The sequence below is a fragment of the Paralichthys olivaceus genome, chromosome 2 (assembly GCF_024713975.1).
Source record: "Paralichthys olivaceus isolate ysfri-2021 chromosome 2, ASM2471397v2, whole genome shotgun sequence".
Classification (NCBI taxonomy): Eukaryota; Metazoa; Chordata; class Actinopteri; order Pleuronectiformes; family Paralichthyidae; genus Paralichthys; species Paralichthys olivaceus.
This window is the reverse complement of record NC_091094.1, coordinates 19990313-20008658: the sequence shown is the minus strand read 5'-3', so window position 1 is coordinate 20008658 and position 18346 is coordinate 19990313. Positions and strand designations below refer to the sequence as shown.

General features: G+C 39.8%; 4 protein-coding genes across 7 annotated transcripts in view; 1 reads left to right on the top strand and 3 right to left on the bottom strand.

The window, feature by feature from the left end:
- Window positions 1-18346, bottom strand: part of cast (calpastatin) — a 208286-nt gene that overhangs the window by 112719 nt on the left and 77221 nt on the right. The gene's annotated exons all lie outside the window — the stretch shown is intronic.
- rfesd (Rieske (Fe-S) domain containing) lies at window positions 1622-5449 on the bottom strand. The gene is made up of 5 exons (XM_020086720.2): window positions 5325-5449; window positions 4584-4766; window positions 3449-3619; window positions 2350-2384; window positions 1622-2099 (listed from the first exon to the last, which is right to left on the bottom strand). The coding sequence occupies exons 3-5, from the start codon at window positions 3603-3605 to the stop codon at window positions 1809-1811; spliced, it is 483 nt and encodes a 160-aa protein (XP_019942279.2). The 5' UTR covers window positions 3606-3619; window positions 4584-4766; window positions 5325-5449; the 3' UTR covers window positions 1622-1808.
- On the top strand, window positions 6242-7142 carry nudt2 (nudix (nucleoside diphosphate linked moiety X)-type motif 2). Its single transcript, XM_020086721.2, has 2 exons — window positions 6242-6369; window positions 6480-7142. Exons 1-2 carry the CDS (start codon window positions 6246-6248, stop codon window positions 6800-6802), a joined length of 447 nt encoding a protein of 148 aa, XP_019942280.1. The 5' UTR covers window positions 6242-6245; the 3' UTR covers window positions 6803-7142.
- On the bottom strand, window positions 8905-18319 carry ube2r2 (ubiquitin-conjugating enzyme E2R 2). The gene is made up of 6 exons (XM_020086719.2): window positions 17642-18319; window positions 17093-17282; window positions 14746-14832; window positions 14418-14515; window positions 13629-13763; window positions 8905-13516 (listed from the first exon to the last, which is right to left on the bottom strand). Exons 2-6 carry the CDS (start codon window positions 17267-17269, stop codon window positions 13231-13233), a joined length of 783 nt encoding a protein of 260 aa, XP_019942278.1. The 5' UTR covers window positions 17270-17282; window positions 17642-18319; the 3' UTR covers window positions 8905-13230.

Genomic DNA, 18346 nt, shown 5'->3' with positions numbered 1-18346 from the left:
GAACTCAAATAACTTGCAGTGCGTGAAAAGAACAGGAAAGATGTATTCAACGAATCATAATTCACAGAAAAGACACATTAAACAAACTTGCCTTTGTTTTTGCTCAACAACTATAAAACCTGTTAAATTAGGTTAAATGTGAGTGTTGCGACATATCATATCAGTAATAATACAGTGATAAGGATAGTGATCGCTGTATGTCTTTTGCATGGCTTGGGTAGTTACCTCCACCAGGTACGTATATGCAAGATCCCACAAATACAACTGGAAAGATTTCTATAAGTGATTAATGGTTAAATGTCCCCTCTGTATAAACTGAAGAGGCCAATAGCACTGAGTGTGTACGTATCTTCTGTTATTAATAAAGTTGTTTACATGCAGTCACCAGGGAATAGAAAGTCTAGTACATACAGAGCCCTTCATATTATACATTATAATGAAGATATTTATTTTTCTAAGTTTATGTGTGGGTGTGTCAAAGAAAAGCAAATAAAAGAAAGAAAGAGAAGCAGAGGGGAAGAAAGAAAATAATGGAAAGAAATGAAGGAGAAAAAGGAAAAAAAACAGTGACCTTAGCGGAGAGGAGAGAAATGTGTGCAGCCCCATTCCACCATTAATTCTACTACACAAAGTAAAAATTAATCAAATGAATAATATCTGTGTTCTTAGCTAATGCTGCTGATTTGACCTCATGAAGTCACGGACTGCTCCAGATCTCATCTCTGAGCAAGAGGGCAAATGATCACATTCATGAAAATGTGAAACAATTCATTTAAAGTAGAATAACATGTTTGCTGAATTTTCACAATGAACCTTAAAGGTACAGTGTGTAGAATGTAGTGATATCTAGTGTTGAAGTTGCATGTTGCAGCTGAACACCCCTCACCTCACCCTCTCCTTCCAAACATGAAAAAGAACCTGTGGTAGCTTCAGTTGTCATAAAAACTCAAAAGGTGTTTAGTTTGTCCAGTCTGGACTAATGTAAAAAAACATGGTGGCCTCCGTAGAGAGGGTCCTCTTGATGTAAATATAAAGTATTTAAATATAAAGGGCCTTTTCTGGGGTGAAGAAAACTACAATTCATACGATTTGGATGAAACGAACTACTGAGAACATCATGGGGATTATTCTCCATTAAATTTCTGCCAATAGTTCCCTTTCACCTAAATCTTACACAGTGGACCTTTAAATATCTCCACCCATGTGCAGCGGACTGCTCATGAGGGTTAACGGACCAGAAACATGTCACAACATAAACCCCAAATGATTGAACCTGTGCAGCCTATGTGCTCTGATATTATATCTGAGGGAATATGCAGACATGGATACTACAGGAAGTGGTCGATACGGTACGAGCTTTAAATTTTGCATTAACCACTCAAGGGCATTATTGATCCACATTAACCATTTTATCTTATTGATTTGTGTATGTATAATACACAGAGTATTGAAATGTACAGGGATGCACCAGTATGGTCCTGTATCCAGCTACCTCGTACCACTGTCAAATATATATAGATACTGAGAAATCTAAATTCATCCTTAAAGAAATTCAATAGTGGACTACAGGATAGATTTAAGAAAGAATCGTTAGTGTAAGATGAAAATATTTGACCAGATCTTGTAGGAAAACATTTTAATCTGTTATCAACAAGTAAACCACAATTTAAACAATTAAAAACTCCAGATTCTCCCGACGTAAAGATTCAAGTGTTTAAAGATAACTGACATCCTCTGTATACACACATCCTTTACAGGAAGTTTGGGGAGATAAAAAAAGAGACTGGCATCTGCATCTATCTGCCTCCTCATGAGGAGGTTTTCTTCTCAGCAGCCATGGCTTTGGCCCTTTCCACTTTGCCCTTTTCTCCCTGGTAGTAGTCTGAGTCGATCCAGTCTGTTTCCGTGGAGAGCTTGACGTAGACTCCCCCGTCGGTCTCTGTGACCGCGTGGGTCCGCTGCTTCACACCCTTGGAGTACCATCTGGGCACAGGTGGCTTTTCCCTGGGGTCGGTGCCCTTGTATATGCCCTCCCCTTTGGCAAGGGAGATCTTGTACTTGTGATTTGGACAAATTATGCACAGCTTGCCATCTATTTCCTATGTGTGTTAGGAGAAAACAAGTAAACAAAGGAAGTGTTACTTCTTTGACATTTCAATTATAACATTTAATATTATGCAGGTTTTATATCTTAAATACAGTTTTCCTACAGGCCTTAGCTCAGTATTTGCTATTAAGAATGTTAAATGCAGATGGAATAATGTGTGAATGCATGAAAAAAAAAACAGGTGTCCAGTTCTTTAACTTTAATGGTATTTTAATTTATCTTAAGTTAAATGTTAACCTCACCTCAATGTCTCCATTCTGCAGCATCCCCCCAGCATCTGTTGGAACAATGAATGAGCAGTTTGTTACAGACTTAGAAAACACTTTACAGCACACTAACAAGCTGCTAACGGCACATTAATGTACGACGTATAACAATTTGAGGTAGCCTGGTGTTAAAGGTCCAGTGTGTAAGATTTAGGTGAAAGGGAACTATTGGCAGAAATTTAATGGAGAATAATCCTCATGATGTTTTCACTAGTTTGTTTCATCTAAATTGTATGAATTGTGGTTTTCTTTACCCCAGTTCCTTTATCTTTAAATACTTTATATTTACATGGAAGGGACCCTCACTACGGAGGCTGCCATGTTTTTTACATTAGTCCAGACTGGACACAGTAAACACCTTTTGAGTTTTTATGACAACTGAAGCTGCCACAGGTTCTTTTTCATGTTTGGAAGGAGAGGGTGAGGTGAGGGGTGTTCAGCTGCAACATGCAACTTCAACACTAGATGTCATAAAATTCTACACACTGTACCTTTAAGTACCCCCTGACAGGATTTCTATTAGCCAAATATTTTTGAAGTGGATTACTGGAGGCCTGTATTTGTCATCAACATTCATAATTCCATTGAAAATACACATTGTTTTATACTAGTGGTTTAACAGTTTGTAATATAACAGTCCCCTTTGATTAAATCAAACCGCGCCAAATTACATGACACTCATACGAATCAGTCCCCCAAAATACCAGATTGTTTTCATTAAGATCCTTGAATCATTTCCTGTAAAAAAAAAATCCTGTCTCTCAATATTAAAAAATCCGCTCCTTAATTCGGATTCAACAACATTTAATGGGTTCTTCCCTGAAAAATGCCCTTTATCCCAGCATTAAAGAAAGTAAAAAAATATATATTCTCAGATCTAGCCTTTTGTCCAGATTTGCCGAAATTTGAATGGCTTCTTCTTTGACCTAAATCCCGTCTTTCCACAAAGTTTTGTAACAAAATGTTCAGTAGGTTTTGCATAATCCTTCTGAAAATCAAATAAATGAACAGGAGTGAAACCATATCCTGCTTGGTGGAGGTAACTAAAACATAATGGTCACACAACTGTACTCACGATAACAGTAAGAGTCCAAAGCATAGAAGACCCCCTGTTGGTAGATGATAAGTATGTCCCGACCCTCCAGTGTTCTGAACGAGCGCTTCGCTGCAATCAGTTCATCTTTAGTCCCCACGAAATGAGGCCCTCCGGTAGACTGCTCTTTGTCCCCCATAGCTCTGTGAGACACTGTCGAGAGGGAAGCAGGAAATATACCAATTTATCATACTGAGGAAAGTTATTTTTCATGACCAAATCACAGTTCACCAGCAGTCAACGTCATATGGGCAGCAATGTAAACATACTGCATTTCTTGGGTGAGAACTTTCACTAAAACTTTAACTACATAAGAAAAACAGATCCTTTGGATTTGTCTCCGTAATTTGTGTTGGCACGTCCCATCACAGCTGTCAGCTTAAACTAAATCCACAACACCTCCAGAACATTTAGCTTCAAGAATCCAAGCAGGGACACTTCCTGGCACTGATCTGCTCCACTCCAAACACACAGTCCTGCAACATTAATCCCTCAATATCTGACTCATCATCATCAAGTTGAGATATTAAAAAGACTCAAGAAGTTTAGAGCTGAAATGTGAATTTCAACTATCCAAATATTGAGATTTCTTTTTTTATCTAGCATCATTCTTCAATCAAAGAAGCTTATCAAGTGATTGCAGTTTCGGCAAAAAAAATGGCATGAAACATTTGACATCATTGTAGAAAAGATCAGGGTCATCTACAGACCACAGTCCTACATCATCTTAATAAAAAATCTCAGTGACTGTCCAAATATCTGGATGCAGAGCAACCTGATTCCAAGTGTGATTCATGTATAGCGGAGTGAAATAATGAGCACTTCAGTGCAGGCTGAGTAAGCACAGTAGTAGTAGCAGCTAGAGTCACATGTCCTGAAGCCTCTGGCTAAACCAAAGACAGCTACATAATCTGAAGGAAGAAAGAAGAAATAGTTATTTATGTCAAGAAAACAATATAGGTTGAATTTGAAATGTTTTTGTTAAATTCCCTCTCAAAGCATGATATGTTTATCTATCATCTCAGTCTGTATCTCTGCCTGTGTGTCTATCTCTCTCCCTAAATATTTTTGGTCTTTGCTTCAAAATTAAAATAACACATTCTCTTCCTCGCTTTACCTTTGAACGCAGCAGCAGTGTCTCCTCCGTTCAAGCTGAACAACTGTCTGACAGGCCAGGGTTGTGTGTGATGGGGGGAGGCTCTTCTTCATTATCTTCACACACAAGCTGTCTTCAGTTGGTCCTCTCGACACCGAGTACATTTCTTATCTGACTCCCCCAAACCATGTGTTCGACCTTTCACTGGGAGACATTTCCAACAGAATGAAGCGCAATTCAAAAGTAAGAATATAGAATTTACATATTATTATTATTGTAAATTACTTGGCCATTTTACTTTAATAAGTTCACCTGTTTTGTATCCTTCAATTATCATATTTCCTCACTCAAGCATCTTCGTCAGACTGAGTAATAAAAGTAATTGAGAAACCAAGTACATCCTCTCAAGCATTGTGCCGAAGTATAATTTTATTGGACATATTTGTGTATTTACATTTTCTGCTACTTTATACCTCCACTACATTTCAGTATATATTTTCCCCACTGCATTTAGTGACAGTGCAGTTATACTACCACCTAGTGTACATTTTAAATACAAAAGACACATCAAATGTATTATGATGATAAATATATAAAGTCATTATAATAATCATTAATAATATAAATTCTCAATCAATATAACATAGCAGTATATTTTATATAGGCTAGAATGAATCCGTGTGAAATATATTAATAAAACATTTAACAATACAAAAATACACTTTAATACAATCTTTATAAAGAGTAAGTAATTTAATTCACCTTCAATGCGACCGAGTTGTTTTCAGTAGGGGGCGTTTGCAACTGTAATTATACAAAGCGGAACTCTCTTCATTGGAGGGCGGAGCCATTTCTCACTGTACCGCTGTGCACCGCGGTCCCCGGTCCGTGTGAAACAAACAGAGAGCGACAGTGAACGCAAGGTAAGTCGCTGAGTGTTTGCAGGTTGTTTGAAGTGTCTGAATAAGAACCAGTCAGACTGACAAGTGTTCGTGTACGAAGAGAATGTGGTCTTTAAAACATCTGCACTAACAACAGAAACCATAATATATTAGGAAAGATCCAGTGTGCTGGAAAGAAAGCAGAAAGAAAGAAAGCTAGCTAACATGCTCATACATGGATTTAAGACTTATTTCATTTCTTTCTGGTTATGGAGTCTGGCAGTGTTTGGCCCCTAATAGTTACCTTTCTATTCACATTAATGTTTGCTTTCGGGGCTCAGACTCACTGCTGGACTGTGCTTCTTTAATACACCAGAGAAAAGCTCAAATTAGACCAGTGTGCTGTTTGAACTGGAAGTCCAAACACAGCAGGTTTAACTTGTTTCAATCAAAAGTCTGGTTCTCAAACTATCCTCGATTTTTAAAGATATTTCAAGAAATAGAAATTCCCACTTGTGGCCTAATAGATGTCCTCATCATGGCAGAAAGATATGAAGTAATAAAGATGAATTTAAAATTAGTAATTATGCTGATAGCAAATTAACATACTGCTTTAATTCAATGCCTTAGAAGCTTGCATTGTGGGTAATTTGTCTGTAAATCAGTAGTTAAAAACCTGACTAAAGTTTCAATAGATTGAAGCTTTAAAGGTGTCTCGTCGTTTCACTTCAATGTCTTTTATTTTCTGGAAATCTGGAACACAAAATGCGTTCATGCGTACATAATTTTATTAAACAGAGAGATGGCGGTGCGAGCCTGTGGCTTCATAGTGTTTCGTCTGGCGAGTTCTATTCCCCCACCAGACAACATCGAGTACCTCCTCCTGCAGACTTCCTATGGCGAGCACCACTGGACTCCACCTAAAGGTGTTTACAAGTTCAAAAACTAGATTCTGAGATTCACAGCAAGATTCTGTTAATGTTGAATTTATAGATGAATAATAAAATATGTTTGCGCCCAACATGTTTACCATCAGGTCATGTGGACCCAGGGGAGGATGACCTCACCACAGCCTTGAGAGAGACCAAGGAGGAGGCAGGGCTTGGGGCAGATCATCTTCAGGTGATTGACGGCTTTTTGCAGGAGCTGCGCTATGAAGTGCGAGGCAGACCCAAGGAGGTGCTGTACTGGCTGGCCGAGCTCAGAGACCCACGGACAGCAGTGACTTTGTCTGACGAGCACCAGGACTACCGCTGGGCCCGGCTGGAGGAGGCCTGCACTCTGGCCCAGTACAAAGACCTGCAGGACACACTGAGATCAGCACAAAGACACCTGCAGGCTCAGGGAGACAAACAGTGATGTGACAGGGTTTAGACTGAACAGAGGGGATAATTGAGAGATAGCTACATATTCAAGATGATGTGTCAACTGGCATGTTGAAACATCCATTCTCGGCATCCAGTCTGAAACGACTGCTTTTAATTGAATAATGTCTCTTTCTGCTTTAACTGCATTTTTGTCTTTGTTAATACATGCCTGTGCTATGTAGTCTTTTGTGAAAACACAGCTGGAAATGAATCAACGGTTGAAAATCAGATCACTGATTTGAGGTTAAGTCACTGCACAAAAACATGATTATCTATGTAGTTAAATTCTCTTAAATGCTGCTGATCTGAACATAAATAAACTGAAATACTCACTTGGACTCTTAATCCTGCTAGAAGTCAGTAATACACCAGATACCAGAATCCAATACTCAGGTAGAAGTATTATTGCTCAAGTAAAAAAGTAACTTGATAAAATAAAAATAGATGCTATCACAGGGTGGAGACAAAAAAAAAACTAAATTCTACTCACAATGCTGTACAACACTACAGGCTGCAGCAACTCACCTCAGATGACCTTTAACATCTTTCAGGCTTTTCTTTCCAGCTCTTATCTTCATAATAAAAATTAGATATGACTGTCTTTGTTGCAAATTAGTTCCTGCTCAGAAATGAACAGCCAGTGGTGGAGATAATTTTATTATGTAACAAATGATGGTCATAAATTGTTTTTATATAGTGATTCTACATGATTAATTTAGGATCATAACCAATTGACAACCCAATTTTTTGGATGATTTACAAACTATATATCATGAAGCATTTTGTAATGAGATGAAAACAGGCAGTGCTACCTTATAACTGTGACGTTTTTATCATCTACTGTGAGAAAATGACCAAAGGAATTGGGTCATTTGACATATGTCATCCTGTGGTTTGATATATAGACCAGGTAATAACAATGAAAACCTTTTAAGTCAGTCAGCTCAACATCATACTGGACAAGAATCTAGCAGTGCTGTGTAATCAAATTATACTTTATCAACAGTCAAAACCTGAAAAGTAACACACACACATCAATTTAATGTTGAAATTAAATGGGACATAAAACCTTTACCCTATAGTAATTGGCATAATGCCTCATTGTTCTTTATATAACTGCTTGTTCTGCTCTGGACTTCACTCTGCAGTTACAGATGGCCTCTGCTGAAGGGATGAAATAAGATTAATTAAAACAACATGTGCTCTTTTACTCGCACTGCAGAACGGAAACCCTCACTTCAATTAACTGATAGCTATTATAAGAACATGGGAAGCCCAGTAAGTGGAGGTCAGTAAACTTTCCCACAGTGGCCATTAGACTTACATCAGATACACAGACTATTAAAAAAAATGATATAAATACTATAGCTGTCCATTCAGCACAAGCTGGTATATTGCTTTGAAAATCACCACACCATCAACGCAGCAATTCATATGAAGCCTGGAAGATACTTTAAGTCCTTCCCTCAATGATAGGAGACAACTAATAGTTCTGAATTAAAATAACCATCTATCTTCATGGTCGTTATTGTGTTGTCTTTATATGAGTTATTGAATATCATTAAACGCATTCATCGTCATTAGTTTCAAATTGGGTGCAATTATGGACCATAATGCTGCATAAAATTGGCCATAAAAATGTTACAGGTCATTTGAAAGTAGGGAAGTATGGATAGATTTTTAATGTGGCACACAAAGCTTTGAAATTTAATTATTCAAGAAGAAAAATCCAGCAGCAGCATGAATTTCTGGGAACAATGTCGCACTGTTTTAGAGGTGATGTATTTCTTAAGTGGGAAGTGGTTCCAATTAAAAGCTGTTCACACTGATATCTATAGATTATCCACAGCAACAAGGCCATCATTTCTGGAAACACGGTGCTGTAGGATAATAAATGTGATCTATCTAACACTGTGTAACTTCCATTCAACTAAATGAGGCATACATGACTAGATATATCAAGGGTCAAGTTATCCAGCAGTTGAGGGGAACCAAGCTTTCAGCTAATATATTTTCAGTCGCCCACTAACTACAGTCTGTTGTGGTAATAATCTGTGGCAATCAATGGCAGAATAAGGTGAAACCCTTCCAGCATTTTTCAATGACATACTGATTTATTTTTGAATCATTTTCCAACTTAACCACAATAACTGAAACCCCTCCACTTGCATATCACTCCTTATTCTACCCCAAAGACCAGGTCGCTGTGTTGCCTGTTCTCCAAGACATGTAGGCTCAGCAACAGATACCATAGCAATTTCGCAACAAACCAAACAATGAATTTTTTTTTTTTTTTTTTACAATAGAAACTTTATGAGTGATGTTTTCATCCTCAAAAACACAAAATCTGGAGGAAAATAATGAAATAAAATCAAAGGTTGAAACCAACAAGGACAGCATTAACATCAATAGGTGTGTACACGTTAGTGGTAGCATTGTGGACAGTTCAGTCCTTTACATGTGTGACTGTGTGAAGGCCTCATGGGACCTCACAGTGTTGACCCGCCCCCCCACTTCAAAAAACACACACCTGTGCACACACATGCTCACACACACAGGTTAGATGACCTAACTGATGTCATTCAGTCTTTTTTGTACTTAACGGTGTGTATAGAATAACATCTCAACATCTTAGACTGTGATCCATTTTTAGTGTGTGTCATTACTCGGGATGAGTTTGGGAATCCGTGTCCCTCCTTATCTTTACTACACCTGCACTCATTAAAACTCAAGGCAAACATTAAAGTTCCAAAAAGGGGATGATTCTAATATCGTAGAGCTCTAAACTGATCATTGAAATACTAGCGTGAGGGCGATACTACGCCTGGATTATACACTAACAAAAACAAATAGTGCAGATTCAGATTTTTTACTTTTTAACTTAAGCAAAAACGGGCTTTAAAGCAATAACTCCACATTTTGGGGGACACGCTTTGATTACAAGAGAGTTATATGAAAAGATTGATACCCCTCTCATGTGTGTCAGTAAAATATATGATGCTGCTGCCATCCGCTGGTTAGCTTAGCTTAGCACAAGTACTGGAAACAGAGGGAGACCACTTGCATGCTTTTTTAATTAGTGATCTTTAAAGGTGCTGGTAGATGTTGTTACCTTTGGACAGAGACAGTTCTGTCCCAGTCTTTGTGACTAAACTAGGCTAATCTGCTGCTGGCTGTAGTTTCAATTTTAAATGGTAAAAAGTGGAATAGTTTTGAAGAAATATGCATGTTCACTTTTGGGAAGAGAGTTAGATGAGAAGACTGATACCACTCTCATCATGGTTGCCTGTGGCCTATAAAGCTACAGCGAGCAGCCTCCCAGCACCTAAAGCTCAATCATTAACATCTTTATCTAAACCAAATTTGTTTTATGCCATTTTATGTGGTGGGCGATTTCTTTGCTCAAAGCAATGGTCAGGCTATGAGCAGATCTGACAAATGACAAATTGTAATCTTTGCTCCTAAGTTGGAGATATATTAATCACTGAGTTGAAGGGGTGCTGCTGTGGATGTTGTTACTGCTGGATTGTTCCAGTCTTTGTGATTAGCTAAGCTAATTGCTTACTTCATAGTCACACAAACAGAACTGAGATGGTATTGATCTCTCTAACTCGCCACCAGAAAGCAAATAAGCATTTTCACCCAAATTTCAAAATATCCCTTTTGAAGGCACACATGAGATTGGTTCTTTCTGTTAACGACTATAATTTCACATCTCTATATGGTGATGAATGGGCAAAAATGGGTACCACATAAAAGTTAAAAGTTCAGAATCTCTGGCATCACTCCATTTCCTGTTGTGCCTTGATATCAAATCCACGTAAGATCCGGTTCAGAAGACGTCCTCTCCGAGTCCTTCACAGAATCTAGTCTCTGTGAGCCGGCGAAGCACAGCGGCCGGCTGGGCCGGGAGAAAGTGTTTCTCTCCTTTGGCTTCACATTAAAATCCAACAGGAATCTCTTAGAGAGTTTAATCAAACAGCGTTAAATCCACTACATGCATCCATTGCTCCATAGTCTTTAACATGAGCAGTCGCAGGGGTTTTATTTGAACTTTGCATAAAATCCAGCCGTGTGAATCAAAGGTCTGTCCCAGTGCTCCGTCGTGTTGAACAGGGCAAATGATTCACACCCACAACTGTTACCCAGCTCCAACGTGTAGTTTACTCCATGCCATACAGGTAATATTAGTCTGTTCAATGTGTTCACAAGTTTAATACTTGAAAACAGATTTTTTTAAATCAGTCAAATCCTCTGTGAATTCAGACCCACTGAAACAGCACAGGGAAAACACACTGAATGTTTTCTCAACTGGACAAAGCTCAAAGGGTCATTTGGGCAAACTCACTCGTGTGACAGACTGATTCCACAGAGACAGGAACATAAACCCTGACATCACAGTCAATGGATGAATAGTAAATGTAGATACGCGCGCACACACACACACACACACACACACAACAGGCAATCAGTGTCATATTCATTCAAATGCGTGTGTAGCTAAGCTGCATGTTGATTTTGTCCCTGTTGATCTTTGCAAGTGATTCAGCACAGTAACAACGTCCAGTTTTCACTATTTAAAGCATGATTTGGAGTCACAGCACGAAATGTAACATATTCTATTGCAACATAATGCGACCACTGGCTTGAGGACAAAGTCCCTACAGGTGTATTTATTTTTTTCTTCAATTTTGACTCTAGCCTACCAAGAAGAAAACAACTGCAAATAACCCTATTCAGGACCAACAGCAACACTCAGTCATGTGTAAACACGCTGGCGGTGGGTTTGGAGACTTCAGTTCACTCTCTGCTCTCTACTAACACCCAGAAAATAAGAAAAATGGTGCCGGTGAGTAGCAGTTTGTGTCTTTAGTTTCTCTATCTCTATTTTCTTTCTCTCACTGAAAATCTATAGAGGCCCTGAGGTTTAAGAGGCAGAGAGAGGTCTAGGAGGCGATGTTAACAAAGGTCTTTACCTTGTTCACCCCCAAAAACAAATGACGCTGCTTGGAGCAATCATGAGGAACAGATGTTATGGACACAAGTAAAGGTGGGTACAAGAGGGTGGTGGCACAGCGTAGCCTGTGTTTGTCAGTTGAAGTTGATTGCATCAAAGTTGAATAGAAAGGTGTTATGAGAGACACGGGACAGTAACGAGACAAGGTGCCCAGTTCATCATCTGGTTGATGAGCCGACACAGCAAGTGTCCATTAACCAGACTGTCTGAGCCATCCCAGAGGAAACAAGGGACAAGTTGAGAAAGAAAAAAAGTCAACCGATTGAATAAGAGATGTACATAACAGCCTTTCAACACAAAACCATACAGACTGATGTGTCAGGAGACAAAGAGCCGTCCAGGTACAGTGGGGTTCAAGAGACCACCACGAAGACAGTTTGTTTTCATCATTTATCAAAATCCAAAATGAGCTGTTAACTTAAGTTGAATAGTTTGCCAATTAAATACACATTATATTGAAAATGTGATTTTATTTCTTTAGGTATTTCCTAAAACTAATTACTGGCAATGGAAAGATTTTCTTAAATTATTGCTGAATTCAATTTCAAATATCAACACCTGTATGTTCCTCAACAATGTTGCATTTTTGTGGTGGTTACTCGTGCTAATGCCAATTTCCTTTGTTTTCCTCCAAACAGGGACCACACAGACCTACCCAGCATCTTTAGAAAGAACTGCATCAGCATCCAATATGCATATCGGTGCAACAAAGCTAAAGTTAAAAGGTCAATCAACTGCAGCAAAAAACTTAAATGGTTATGACTCAACCTGACTGAAATTTCAATGTTGAGAGATAAGAAAAAAAATGGTTGCAACCTAACCACTTACAATAAAGTATGAGAGGAGCTGGTTGCATGAGAAAGTAAAAGGGGGAATTAAAACCTTGAGTTGAAAATGGAGATGAAAATAAAAGTGTGTGGATGTTTTTCCTAATAAACTAACACTGCTCCACTCTGCAGAAGCATGCCATCATTTCTAATTTAAAACTGTGAGGCAGAAGATGGATTCTCGGCCTCCACATAGAAAAATCTGAAAATATAACGCATCAGAAACACACCCTGTGTTCCCTTAAACAAGACTGGATTCATTTCCATTCTCAGACTCTGCCAGACATTTCACGCTGGACCGATGCAGTGCAAGCTGTAATTAAGGCAAACGGTGGAAATCTGACTTTCAGTGAAAACAGTACCTGACAGAACTATTATTTGACCAATCCTCTGTACTAGTTTAATAAATGATGAAAAGATTTTGGCAGTAGACTTTTGACCCCACTGTGTGTGCGCAAACACACACGCGTACACACACGCACGCACTCACACACACACACACACACACTGTAACTTAACACATAAAAGAAGGGAAGTGGTGTGGGAGTTGGCAGGGGAGAGTTATCATCCAGATCATCACGAGTCTTCGTTGCCAGAGTCGTCCTGGTTGTCGTAGCGTCTGGTGGACATCCCGCCATCCTCCATGCTGCTGAACCCCCCGGCTTCGCCTACAGATTCCATCTCGCTCTCGTCATCCTCGTCATCCTCCTCCTCCATGTCGTCGTCATAGAGATCGTCGTAGAGAAGGTCGGAACTGCTGTCCTGGGAGGGAACCCTGGTCTGGATGCAGTACTCCGCCAGCGTGGTCGGCACTTTGACACCATCTCGCTCAGCCTCTGCCGTTGTTGACAACACCTGCTTCCTGTAAGCCGAGAGCAATAAAATTAAAGTCTGCGTATGAGGTCAATTTCCAAATTATAAATATTTTCTGGTCCGCCATATTGTACTTATTAAGTGTAAGTACAGTTTATTACCTGATAATCTCCGCATACTCCTTGTCCTTGCCTTTGCTGTCTCTCCATTTACGGAACATGACAGAGGCATCAACATTGGCTGGGGAGAACGTGTTGGGCTCATTGAGCAGCGAGATCACACTAAGCAGGATGGTCCTGAACATCAAAAACACCACAAAGAGTCACAGATGGACAGACGATGAGGACACTCCAACATCACATCCTGTGGTTCTATCTGCACAGTCTTTTTGAAACTGTAGTAACTGTAAGACAGCCCAGACAGAGGTGTTACCTCACTTTTTTTCTATTAGCAGCCCAGTGACATGCTGCAGCCAATCTGCTCAGGTTTTTAAACACAGACTCAGCACTTTATCTCTGCACCTCGAAAATATGTGTCTTGCTGACTCGCTGAATTTAAAATAATTTCTGAAACCTTCCCTGCGATAGTGTCTTGTTCTTTAGAGGTAACAAAGCAATGTTTAAAGTGAACAGTGTTCTTTATTTTCAAAATTATAGAGATCAGATTTCTTGTTTTTCTTTAGATTTGTTCCATATAGTACGGCAATATCTCTACCTCAGCTTTTTAATCCTATGTTCTATATTTGACAATTCTAAATTATTGTGCATTATGATATCACTGAGCACGTTTTTAAATTAAGCCCACTGTACTTTAAACCAGTGTTGAAATGAATAGGGACACACATATTCAGTGGGGTCCAACGCTCTGAGAGCACTGGCTCATTCGTTGGATCTATGAAAAGACAAACTGGACAGCCTGTCTATGTTGTAGTGATGTGAGGTAGGATATACCTGACGTTCTGGGTGGGGTTCCACCTTTCAGAGGGCAGCTCCCCGCTCTGAGGGTCATCAACAGGAGGGTGCAGGATGGAGATGCACACATCTCCATTCTGGATAGAGAAAAAATATACAGTGTAACATCTGTCATGAAGAAACGACCTTTAAATGATGAATATCTCTTTGTTATTACCTCCATCAAGGAAGTTATTTTGTCATCTGTGTCTGTTTGTTTGAACTGATAGTAACATGTCAATCTTGATGTGAAAGATCTGACATATTTATTATTGTATAGGTAGAAGCTGAGTGTCAGTCTAGTAATGGCAAAGACTTAACGTTTCACCTCATAAATGTTGGGGTGCCACATCTTGGTGAGAAAGCGGAAGGTTGGCGGGGAGTATGGATAGTCAACTGGAAACTTGATGTGAGACTGGAGGAGCAAACAGAGGATGGTGGTTAAAATATGTGTTTACCAAAGAAGCAAAGCATCTTCCTGTACCTTTTCCTTTGAAATAGTCCAAACAGACAAAATTACATTAATCAATCAATCGCACCTTTTCGCTTATCAATAATTCCTAACAACGCTTAACAGAGCTGGACGTTATATGAAGTAACATGAGGTGCTTCTGGGGTTATTTTTTATTGCCAATGTATTGCACAATCATCAAGGTGAAAGGCTTGTAGGCTTGGGTGGGTATGTGTGTGTGTGTTTGTGTGTGCGTGTGCGTCTGTGTTTGTAACACCAGCCCATGCTTCCGACGAACTGCTGCCACTCAGATACGACTATCACCACTCCACAATTAGCCACTACACAACTGCAGCCCTGGGACGTTTAAAACACACTGTCATGTCAAACTGGCACAAGCTTCTCTTTTCAATATCTGTCAGTTACCAGACTCATACTGTATATAGACAGTGACACATGCCAAAAGATCTTGTCCCTGTTACAAACACAGGGTTGTGCATGGTGCACTTTTAACTCCACTGTGCTACAGAAGCCATACAGGTCAATCAGAAGGCTGCACTTAAAGAAACAAGTTGTCAAACTATTGTTGTTACATGTACATAATGGTTGTGTTGTTTTTATATGTACACTTGATTTAATTATTTAAGTTTTCACTAAAACCAGCAATATGGAAAGGTTTCATTGTCAAACAAAAAGCTTCTTTAGCAAGATAAAACCATGCTTATTATTCTATTATTCCTTCTTCAACGTTAATGTTGCACATTTGATATGGTATTGGTGCTATATTATTATTTTTTATTACTAATAAATATATTATTTAAATATAAAACTTGGTGAAATTACTTCAGATTGTGTATCAGTTCTTGAACATTTCAGCTAAATTTAACAATGCTACAATAATAGTGACAATCGTGATACTGAATTTTCACACCTTTTCATCAATATATGATTATAATGTATATTAAAAATGATATATTGATGTAGTAATGCAGGCATCACAGTGAGGAATTTGCCTCAAAGTAGGATGGTCATGGATTAGAATGTATGAGAAGGCTAGATAAAAGCTATTTTTTTCCCATGAATGTGGTTGTTTGTTTAAATTTTTTTGCTGTATATTATTTTGGAAACCTCTCAAGGTCGAGTAGACCCCAGGGTCTAAGAATAAGGAGTTGACTATAGTGTAAAAACCCTCGGAAACTAACATGTGATACAAGGCTATAAAAAAACATGCATCTGACTTAACATGACAATAAAAAACTCAAGGACGCCAATGTAAAGGCTAAACATTAATAATTAAACAAATTAATCAACAGCGACCACCTACGTGAGTCGACAGCAACAACTGCTCTGTCTGATTTTGGCGTTCCTGGAGGGCTACAGCGACATCTGCATTGACCTGACTTGACCGCTGTGCTCTTGCTGTACGGCAGCCTCAATTTGGTGAATAAGTAATATTAAAAAAGAAAAGAAAGAGGAGTCTCATCATGCCCTTCTCTCTTACTCTTTCTCTGTGCTAAGATGCCATTTATATCAGTCTTGCAGCTAAAAATAGCCATCTGAGGCACAACCATTACACAGTGAGAGGGGACTGGGCTGGACAAGGAGAGAGGAGAGACAGGGGAGAAAGACAGAGAGTGAAAAAAAAGACATAAATAACCGCAGCAATTGACTCTAGGTTACACATATAAGACCAATGCAATCCAAACCTCTACCATAACTGAGAGGGTTTTTCTGACACTGTCAAAGAGGTGAGAATTTAACTGTAAGGTCATGGTTAGTGCCGGTTTTCCATTGGATAGGCGTTATGATCAGAGTAGTTTTTAATATTCGATGAGTGTAAATGGGAGGGAAAAGAACCTTTAACATAATGTAGTCCGGTACAACACCACCTTTAACTAAGACTTCTGTAATAAGCATAGAAATAAAATTAAACATTAATGTCTGACCAAAAACTTATCATAAACAGCATGAGCCTCTGAGTGTACTGTGTATCCCACAGTGATAAAACAACTTGCCCAGCAACACACCTGTAATATAAATATTACCTCTGTCAAGGACATTGTGATTTCATTGCTGTTTGTCTGTTTTATCACAGGTATATGCAAAAACTACAGAACAGATTCCATTGAAACTAGGTGGAAGGGTGGAGTATGGCCAAAGGAAGAACCAATTAACTTTTGGAGCAGATGTGATTAAAGGGGTAGATCCAGAATTAGTTTCCCACCTTAAAATAGCCCCCCTCGTACAGGGTGTTTGGGGGCCCGAAGATGGCCACCTCCCAGTTGTAGAGGTCTGACTCCTCCACCAGAGTGATGCGGAAGCCCTCCACCGGCTGATCCTGCAGGGACTTCAGCTCCATCATCAGGGCCTTCTGGGAACTTGGGGTTGCCTGGTGGGCCATGGTGATCCCACGTCTGACACCGATGACCACAGATCAGGGAGGAAGAGGAGGTAAAGAGAGTAATGGGAAAAAAATGAGCTTAATTACATTTTCAGCATTCTACTTTAAATGAATGCATGTTTTTTTTATTTAATGGCAAGATTGGACTGTGCAGCAAACACCTGCAATGTGTTAGCTTTGTTTGCATTGACATGACTCTGAGACAAATAAGGAAGCCTGCACAGATCCCAGCCCTGCTGACAAGCTGAACCACACACACTGGATCCAAACACAGCCAGGATATGTGGCCTGCCAGGCTAGCTCGGGTCAGTGGTTCAGCTCGCCATCAGGCCCTCTATGGGAGAAAACAGCAAAGTTATGAAAAGTGTTTACCTCCGTCTCCTTGCACTGTGATATGGATTCGTTTAGTTACAGCTGCACACTGGAAGCTAACCTCACCGGCTGTCCATGCTAGCCTGGCTATGTCTTGATAAAGAGACAGTGACAGGAGCAGTGGGGTTTTCTGCTAAAGCCTGTGGCTGCTGCTGCTCCTCGTGTTGAGCCTCGGATATTCTTTGTGTTGACAGTTGACATGGACCCTGGTATCAGTGTAAAGTCACCGTCTCCTGTGGATCATGCTGGGGGCTCCAGCAGAGGGGAGCCGCTCTCCCTGACACCGCTCCGTGCCGCTGGCTGGGTCCGGACCGCCGCTCAGCTGATCGCCACTTGTTTATGTTTGTTTATCTGCTCGGTGGCAGTCTCAACTTCTCCACACGTCAGCTAAACCCCTGCCGAGCAACTTGGTTGAAACGGAGCAGCTCGCCCGCTCCTCGCCGGCTCCTCCCGCACACTGGCAGCGCCAGAGGCCGATGATTTACGGCGAAACGAGCAGTAAGTGAGAGGTTTACACTCGCGAATTCAGGTGGATTTAATCGATTTTTATTTTCCTCCCATCGATGCTTCCGGCTATCATTGCGCGTGTCTGCAGAACGTAAAGCACGTACGCCTCTCGACGTGACGTGCGCGCACTCGACGCTGAACAAAATAAATAAATAACTTTGAAAACCTGAAAAAACGTATTTGTCACACAGCATCTTG